At 35.2% G+C, this 10133-nt stretch overlaps 1 protein-coding gene across 1 annotated transcript; it reads left to right on the forward strand.

Annotated features, from left to right (window-relative positions):
* The first annotated feature begins 286 nt into the window (after positions 1–286).
* LOC138325837 (growth/differentiation factor 8-like) lies at positions 287–8975 on the forward strand. The gene is given in 5 exon segments (XM_069271775.1): positions 287–316; positions 319–346; positions 349–1074; positions 5545–6102; positions 6536–8975. Coding segments are annotated over 5 exon segments (1545 nt in total). The 3' UTR covers positions 6739–8975.
* The last annotated feature ends 1158 nt before the right edge of the window (positions 8976–10133 follow it).

Here is a 10133-nt window from a genome sequence, read left to right on the forward strand (position 1 = left end):
ATCTACACGATATCCTAAATTTGTCACTAAATCTACATGATTTTATCTTATGCCGGCGAAATACGACAAACGTATAAGCCTGCAGTGATACATCATAATATGATTAGCACATATGTTACTTCAAATATAAAACGCAACAGAGAATATGTTCAACAGACTGAAAATGCATTATGTAGTGTGTAGATACCCTTCGATGGTCCTCTGGGATTTCGGATTAAGGCTAACTGTTCCGATTGGACAATACATCACACACCCCTATTCGTTGGTATAATTCAACTGGCAACACATGTTAAGCCATACTTCGTCGGGGAACCGTAAGCTTTTGGTCGGTCAGATAATTCGCGTGTGTAGTGACCATGGGGTATGCTGCTGTATTTACAATTTTATATCTTGTAGTCATAACAGATTTTGTGATGTCTTCTCCAAGAAGATCAGAGAGGCAAACTGGAAAAAGATTTTTTGGTTCTTACTTTCGTCGAGACTCCAGGAATGACGCTCAGGAAATTGCGAGAGTCAAACAAATTACCAGTATTACAAAGTCGAACTCAGAAGAAAAGGGAACCTTAACTTTGGATGATAGTGAGGTTTTAACAAAAAGAACAAATATAGGCGAATCAGAAGACTACCCACAAAATGCAACGTTAGACTTAAGTAATGACACAAAATCCTTTTTGAGTGAATCGGAATTGGACGTTGATGATACAAGAATTAGTGAAAACACAACAGATTCTGTTTTACCTGACGGTGTAAAACAACAACTAAGTAACACAACAGATTCTGTTTTACCTGACGGTGTAATACAACAACTAAGTGGGACCACTGAAACACGTCCACAGAATAAGGTGGATATGATGAAACTCAGAGAACAGCAGCATGTTGAAAACATAAAACGACGTGTTCTGGAAAAACTACGACTGGACGCTCCGCCTAAACTTAACGGACCACGTCCAGCGTTACCATTCAAATACCTACAGCAGCAGTACATGAGTGATGGGATGGATAGGCGAAGGCGACACAGGACACATCCGAACTTCTACGCCAGGAAAAAACAAGTAGTCGTGATGGGCTCGGACGGTAGGTGGAATTAGGTGTCATTGACAGACTGTATATTAATGCTAAATTCATATTTTGTTTGATATATTTAACTTTTGATTAGTCACATGGTGAAGAGTAGGTTACATTTTACTTTAAATAAATCACATGTCTATAGGTAAGGACTTACTAATCCAATGTATGACCATGACCTTGTGTTTTTGCGGTTTTGAATTGTACCTGTAAAGCTCATTTGAGGTTTAAACTAACTAAAGCGATAATCAGTGCTTAAGTATGTCCCGGTTTATATACTTGTCCTCAACATTAATTTAATGTTTGGTCGTGAGTGAAATAATTATGATTTTAGACCATAAGACGTATTGCCTTAAGCCATTGTATGATGAAAGTCGTAGAGACAACAATGCATTTGTTAATATAAAATATTTGATTCGTTTGAAGTGAGAATACTTTAAAGAAATTAAAGTTTTATTATAAATCATAAACAAGATCACATCGATTCTCAAAGATAGAAATAGTAACTAATGTTAAAGAGTTAATTATTAGAAGATTTATAGGGTCTGTGAAAGCTTCCATCCGTCAGCAGTGTTAAATACCTGCTGTGAATTCAAGTGACATGAACCTCGTGTTTAGGAGCTTGATCATGTGTGTGCCCTCGTGCCGAACGCATGTGATGTTCATGGCCAACGAACACACTGATTTTAATAACATGTCACACAAATTTAAAAGCACTTGTGCTCGTGCTACAGAAACATGTCCGAACGTAAAATAACTCCTCGATACATAAAACACGAAATCAAAAATCATTCCTGACCAAACAGTCATTGCATGTAGGTTGGTGTATTGAATAATGAACACTTATAATAATAAAGGTTGATACTAATGATATACATTGTATAAACTTAATACACTGCTATACCGGTAATAACTTCCCGGGGGTCGTTATGATCGCAAAACAAAAAAAAATTATCTGGGAAGTAATACGTGATGGAACGTTTACTGTAAACGAGAATATTTTCGCGAGTGCTGAATTTCGTGATTTGCGTGTAAAACAACTTTCGCGGTGTTGTTACTTTCGCGATAGATTCAGACATCCAGGGAACACATTTCGCAAAATTTTGATTCTTTAAAATCTGCATTTCTTGTTTTATGCCGTAATCTCGAATTTTTGTTACAAACGAAAATTACCGACAATATTATATCAAGAAAATGGAAATAAACTACTCTACGAAGAGTTTCAAACAAGTTAAGCAAATTTCAAAAGCAAAACAGGAAGATTCCATTGATAATTCAACCTGTTAGTTGCTGAAATCACAATATAATTCAATAATCTACTTATATCGTCATATAGGTTCATAGATATACGGTATTCAATATGTTTCATCGCAGAAAAACACATCTTATTACTGTTAAAAAGTTTCTATAAACATGTAGCCATTTACTATTCATAAAATGCGATTTCGCAGAAGGCTTTTTACTCTACGATGCTAAGGTATAGTTGTAAGGATATAGGCCTAAGTGGACAAGACATTATCAGTACTCACAATACATAATTGAATGTTGAAATTATATTATGAATGCATAACATTTATCATGTTTTGTAGCAGTAAAACGTGAACTACCAAAACGTATTTGTTTATGGTACATTGTAAGTAAATGGTTTGACACATGTGGCAGTAAGGGATCAAGGTTATACCGGTTCTGACCAGACAGTTAGGGGTCAAGGGTATACTGGCTTCGGCCAGACACATCCACTGTCATACAACAAATAATGTAAAATGTTTTCATAAAATGTGAATTGGCGTCGACAAGGCTAGAACATAGACTATTTTGAAATTCCCGTGACAAGCAATCTTCACTTTTTTGCATACCAACAATCCAATCGTAATCATTTGGTTTATCAACGGTCCAGATAGTTTTGACTTCCGGAATGTTGCATCATGTTTTGGTGCTTTTATTTGATTATACTCCATGACTTTCGATGGATAAAGTTAATAATTACACAGCATGCTCTTTGCATATAGTGAATTCTTTTGTAATGCGGGAGACAAAGTACGGTTATCATTTGAACACGCCTTATAGTCGTTGAACGAACAGATGTCACAGACAATAACATAAAATCGCTCAAAGGTGCTCCACCGCTGACAAATGGTAATTTTTCACTATCAAAAACAGGAGTAGACGATGTAGTATTTTTCTTCAGTTGCAAAAGTAACTTATCTTACACCATTACCACCATTGAAAAGTTTGAGCTTCTAATTTTACATCAAGTTAAAAATACGAAAAATAATTAATTGCATCCCGAAAAAATTCCGTCGCACTATATCCTATATGAAATGAAGTAATGATTGTGCATGTATCAAAGGCGAAATCATATTTTTCATATTATTTTTTGTGTTAATTAGGCATATATATACAAGATTAAACACCAATTATTATTTAAATGATGAATATCATTTATGCTCTGTCGGCGGTGGTGAACTGATCAGGAACTGCCATAGTATGCTTTATCCTTGGTATGTATTTGTCTGAGACAAAATACAAAACAAAGCACGAACGCTCTACTAAGAGTCATCCGCGGAATTGTCTGGAGTATTTAGTAAGAAAAAAAGAGATCAAATGTAAGATACGAAATTCAGTCACTACTTACGACCATGCAATGTGACGAAAGCTAAATTCTTAGATTTACATAAGAAAGTTACCAGTTGTCTCCATATACTATTCAAAGCACTCGTGTGCATGGCACAAATTGTGACTGTCATGGTGATTTCTGAAGGCACGTGATATTGTGTCTTGGTGTTCTTGGCAATCACGTGATATATTGTCGTGATTCTTACCGACTGACACGTGATAAGCATCCATGGAATTTTGTCAACTTTTTATGTGCTGGTGGATTTTGAATTCTATACCGGATATATTAAATACTTGTCAAAGTATCAAATAGAATTCGACACTTTATTTATACAATTTAGTTCGTAAAGCAATTAATTGGGCCTACTTTGAATTAATACAATACATTAACATCAAGAGTGTTCAATTTAATCTAAGAAAGCCGAACGTATGGTTGAAAGCTTCAGGGATATGATATCCCCATTAACCAATCGAAGAAAAAAATATCAATGAATTCCTTTTTTCAAATTCAAGCAATAACAATGGACGCAATACATAGAAATTGTCATTAATAAACATAATTGACATGAAAAATTATGTCAATCTAGAGCATTTGGAACACTTCAATATTAGCCACGGTTAAGATATATATCAAACCAAAATATAATTTAAACCAACTTAAACCAAAAATTGAATTATTGCAGAAAAATTATTCATTATTCAATGATATATTTTTTCTCGAATTAACCTTGATCGCGAAAATTGCGAAAGGATGCTGGTTTAGGGTACGCTATGTTCAGCAAAAAATTCGACATCGTTTGGTAAATCTCCACCATTGACATGGCCATAGAAGAAAGCCATATTTCTATAGGCCATGACTAAGCATAACAAGAAAGGACTTTGTACCCTTGCTACAGTTCCTATGTCACTGCGTACATTATGAAACACGATATGGAAAAAAACCACGCACCGCTTATTGGTGTGATTACTACCGTCTTGTTCACATGTTTTATTGCTAAACATCTGTGCAATAACGACAGTACATGTCTTCTAACATTTTCAAGGCCAAATGAGAAACATGATGATGACAAGTTCCTTATTTTGAACATGCTTTCTGTAAAAAACGTTGCTGTGTCGTCACTGAAAACATGTTTGTTAATGCCCCGATCAGCTGGAACCACTTCAGAACGAACTTGGTCTGCCTCATTGTAATCAGAAACGCTGTGCGCTCAAATTAAAATCCTATCTAGGTACTCGTGAATGTCTCGTACATTGTATATTATTTATGAAAGGTCATCGAGCTTAGAGGGCATTGGCAATGTTAATATGATAGAATGTGTACGTTAAAATACATTTGATTACAATTGAATTGCTACATCCCTTACAGATTTTCAATCAACATATCTTTTTTTATAGTTATTCGAGGAATAAATTGAATTGACTAAATAATCAACAATAAACAATTCATTCATCCATTTATTGATTATTATGCCTAACCATCAACCAAATAACTGATTGGAATATATATACAGTGTAAAGAACTACGCTTGGGGATTTGGCACGCTAATTATATTTGAAGGTGCTTGATATTCCCATGCTTTGAATATTTGCTGAAAACAGAAACGTTGGGCTCTTGACGTTGAAAAAAGTACAAGGCGCAATTAATTTCGCTTAATGTTCATTTTCTAATAATAAATTCTAATATTTTTTTATGTAATAATGAAAAGATATGAAGTTCGTGACCTATTACAGTACAAATATATATATTGAATTGAAGATTTTCGAATGATGTGTTTAAGTTGCTTTTAATTATGATTGCATAGCCCAACGTGTTTGTTGATTTCCTGGAATTGTGATTTTACGGCAATGTTCTCTTGGTTTCAGTGACGGCCGAATGTATCAACAAGAAAGGCACCGGCTGTTACCACTTTGACGTGGAGGACAAGGTGAACCCAAAGGACATATACTCGGCCGAGATCTGGATCTACAAACTATTCCATCATCACGACCCACACATTCAAACATTTATTATGTCAGAACTGAAACAGGACCAAAAGGGCAGGCGTCGTCCTAAAAATATGGTAAACAGGCTGGAAACACCGATCAAGTACGGCTGGCTGAAGATAAATGTGAAGAAGTCGGTCATACGCTGGCTTCAGAAGCCACGACAGAATGATGGAATCTCTATCCTATGTAGAAGTTGTATACGAAAAAATCCAAGGACAATATTTAGTTTTAAAAATGACACGAGACCCTTCTTAGTGATAACAACTAAGAAAGGACACAATGTTAGACAAAGAAGAAGCACACCCCACGAGTGCACGGAAAGTTCAACAGAATGCTGTCTGAAGCCCCTCACCATCAACTTCCACGAGATTGGCTGGGACAGCATGATAAGTCCGGCATCATTTGAAGCCAACTACTGTTACGGCTCGTGCGAAGGTAAAATAAAAACAGTAGGAATGTATTTTTTAAAATGTATTTGCTAAATTCATCATAATCAGAGACGATTTACTTTCGTTGATGATAGTTTCATTTCCAATTAAGACAATCCAATTAAAATTAGACTTGTAATTTCGCTCCACTTCGATGCTCTACGTTTCGATCCAATACAATGTAAAACAAATACAAATGTACCTAGAACTAAATACATTTCGCGGATGTTTATTTTCGCAGATTCTTTTTACTCACGAAATTCGATGGCTTTCAAAATTAGATAATTAAAGTAATTGTATATTCATTCTTCCAACCATATCAAACACAGATTGAACCCCGTCTGTGACGTACATAGAACCATTTTTGTCGGTCAAAATTTATAATTTTGAATATTCTGTTCACATGATCATTTAACCTTTTCTGTCTTCCTCCATTACAGGACAGCACAAGGCCCACTATAACCATACCCAGATGGTACAGGACCATCGCTGGAACCAGGAGGAATGGAACATGATGAGACAGCTCACACCATGCTGTGCCCCCATATCTTACAGCTCATTATCCATCATGTACATCGACAACAATGACTTAGAGGTGGCTTTTGTCCCCAACATGATTGCAACTGCATGTGGATGCGTGTAAATGATAATATATTTATGGAGTGTTATTTGTATACTGTGAAGCTGAATGCACAATAAATCTGATGAGATCGTGTATGTATGAAGCGGCATTAGAATTATATGACCATGCATAGTCCTTAGGGTTGGCTGCTGTGTACGGCGACCATTGTATGAAGTGACTTCCCGTGTGAATGTGTGGATGTGTGTTTGCTCATAGACACTTGTTTCTTACATCAATATCTAAATGACACGTGGTTTGATTGACATGGAAGGTGATATTTTTGTGATTGAAGATAGTTATGTAGTGACATTACCTTTGATGTGTGGACACGTCACGTACCTTTGATAGAGTGTATGGATATGTGGTAATAGAGAATGTATGACAGCCTTGTATTTCTATTTGAATCCATGCTATTGTTTGTTATACAGTTACGGAATGTGGTACTGTACAGAGTTAAATTGTTACTTGTCCCAATAAAACAGAAGTGCCTGGAATGTACTAGTTTACGGACGGTTTGTCCTTATGATTTGTTAACAGACTGAAAGGTCAGATGTTTATTTTATAATTGTATGACATTAGAACTATATGACAACATTCCTTGAGTATTTAAAATCAACAATAGGGCAATTTACTTTTACTAGGGCGATGTTGTCGTCATACATATAATTATTTGTCGAATCAGAATCATATAAATATAGCGCGCTTCATGGAATTTACCTCTGTCCAGTTGGTATTCATAGGGCTATGAATGCCAACTGAAAGACGTTCAATGCTTAATTATACTGTGAGCCCAGATAATTTCGGGCGATATTAAATTTTGCATATTTCGCCGCAAAATTGTTTAAGGAACAGATACAGTAGTCAAAATCACTAAATAAAATTACCGCGCAAAAGTCATTTGACACGAAAACACAAAGTCGCTATGAAATAAGTTGTTGTGTAGTAATATAACACGATTACTGTTCAGGCGGCTATTTTCGTGGGGATGATATTTTCGCGACTTCACGGGTTACTGCTTTGAAACGTTGGAGGAAAACGAGAAATGGGCGGAAAAAGACCCCAATTTTCGTTATAGTTAAAATTGCGAAGACTTTGATTTGCCTACAAAACGACGGTATAATCTGGTAACACAAAAAGCAAAATGCAGCGCACAATTATACAGCGAGACAACAGATCAGTTGTATATTTCAGTATTGTAGTACTAGCAATTAATTCTAGAAATGAATTAGTTCAGCGGAAACTTAAATGAGGTAAGTGTACATGTATTTTATTTCAGGATTTGAAAAAAAATGTAACAGGACAGTAAACATCTGTAAAATCACATTTTGATTAAGGAGAAGAATACGCGTTGTATTACATGCTAAAACAGTGAACGATTAATGTTTTAGGCTGTTGCCATCGTCAGTTCTTCCTCCCCCCTTTTTTAACAACTGAAAATTAGTTTTTTTTACTTGTGACTATTCTATAGCTACATGCTCTATCCTGATGTTATACCCTACTTGTTTGACTAGTAAATGGCCTCGCCTCGTTTATATAACTTCCAATGTTTATGTTCACGATTAAGGTCTTAGACACACTATATATTATGCACTTGAATAGCTATGCTAGTGCGAAATCCAGGTAAACACGCGAAAATATTTTGTCCCAGATGTCTTGGGTATCATGCGACCTTGCAATAAAAATGAAAATTGCACATTTGTCTCAGAAGTAAGCAACACATGAAAAATACATCAACGGAATTTTTAGTAAAACGGGAGATTTTCTTTCTTTCATATTGTCTGTATTGACATAATGGCACTATAAAATAAAAATGTTGCTAAAACTTTACCTGGCGTATCTAATTGAATAATAAATCTTCTATTTTACAATATACCTCAATAAGAGTTCCAGTTGTCATGGTTACCACATTAGCAGAAAGACTATTTTGTTCTGTAATTAAACATGTTTGACGAGTTGTTACATTTAAAAGTAAAGAGCAAGGAGATTCAAGCGGAATTATTTACACGTATCAGAAGTGTAGTGACCATCGTTATTAGAATTTAAGATACGTTAACGTTCGCAAAATTATGCCATCGTAATTGTAAAATATATGTACGTTAAATACTCTCGAAATCAAAGTAATTTACAGTATTTGTACATTAGCACAATCAATGCATAATTAGGGAATCTATATTTTGTTTTCGAGCTGTGTTAACATGCACCATGTTACGAAATGTGACTATCAATGCAATTTGTTCAATAAATCATATCTTTTCTACTATATCTATTTGTTGATATTTCCGTATTATAAGTTATTGGTTTTCTATTTCAGAAGACTAGACTGGTTTTACTATAAAGAATGCGAACAACGAGATTTGCGTTAAAATATCACGTATTTTTCAGGTATCGATTATTATTTTGTACTTGAGGTTTCATTTTTAAAAATGGCGGACTAGAATCTATCGTAATTAAAAATTGTAAAAAAAGTCGAGGTACGAGAGAAAATACTTTAATATTCGGATATGAAGGATAAGGATACTCTACCGGGTCCTTCATATCCACATATGAAAGAGAGTTTTATCACACAATCCGCCTGATATCCAGTGATTTCGCCCGTGAAATATTTTTGCATATGTCACTAGTATAATATGACCTCGAGCGATTTTCATTGGCTGGAAATTCATTGTGATGTCGGACAGAAACAATAAAATGACGTCAGGAAAAATGACGTGACGTCAGGATTACGAGGACGGCGGGATAAAATGGCGGTCTCTGCTGGATTTTCGGAATACAGCTTGGCGTGAAAATCTTTGTTATGTAGGTATTTGTAGATATGTGATAAAAAGTATCTTAAATTTGTGATCGTCTAGAAGTTTTAATTTTTGCTCGCCAAGGCTCGCAAAAATAAAAACTTCTAAGACTCGTTTCATAAAATCTCATATGAAATGAACACTCATGTAAGATCCTTTAGGCCTATCATTTAATGAAAAAAATTCACTATTCTATCCAATCAACAATGCTTATAGTTAAAGATAAATAAGGGTACTCACCTTGCCAGAAGTCATTTCTATGCCAATTCTGAACGATGTCGTTTCCAGACAGATTTTATTTATATCGTTTCCATCTCTGAACGATGTCCTTTCATGCAACATTTTGGTTTCATCTATTCCATCGCTGAACGATGTCCTTTTCAGCGAAAGTTTGGAAGTATATACATGCATTCCCCTTCTAAGCGATGTTGTTTCAAGAGACATTTTGATCATACATATTCCACTTCCTAATGACAGATGTATTGACGTTCCATACAGGAAATGAGATAATCATCTTTTTTTCTTTCCTGTTAAACTAAGACAAATATTTAAATGTAAGGTTCAATGAGGTGTCAGTTCCTCCTCACCATGCACTTACCGGAAAATCAACGCCTTATAATACATGAA

Source organism: Argopecten irradians, chromosome 6 (assembly GCF_041381155.1).
Source record: "Argopecten irradians isolate NY chromosome 6, Ai_NY, whole genome shotgun sequence".
Classification (NCBI taxonomy): domain Eukaryota; kingdom Metazoa; phylum Mollusca; class Bivalvia; order Pectinida; family Pectinidae; genus Argopecten; species Argopecten irradians.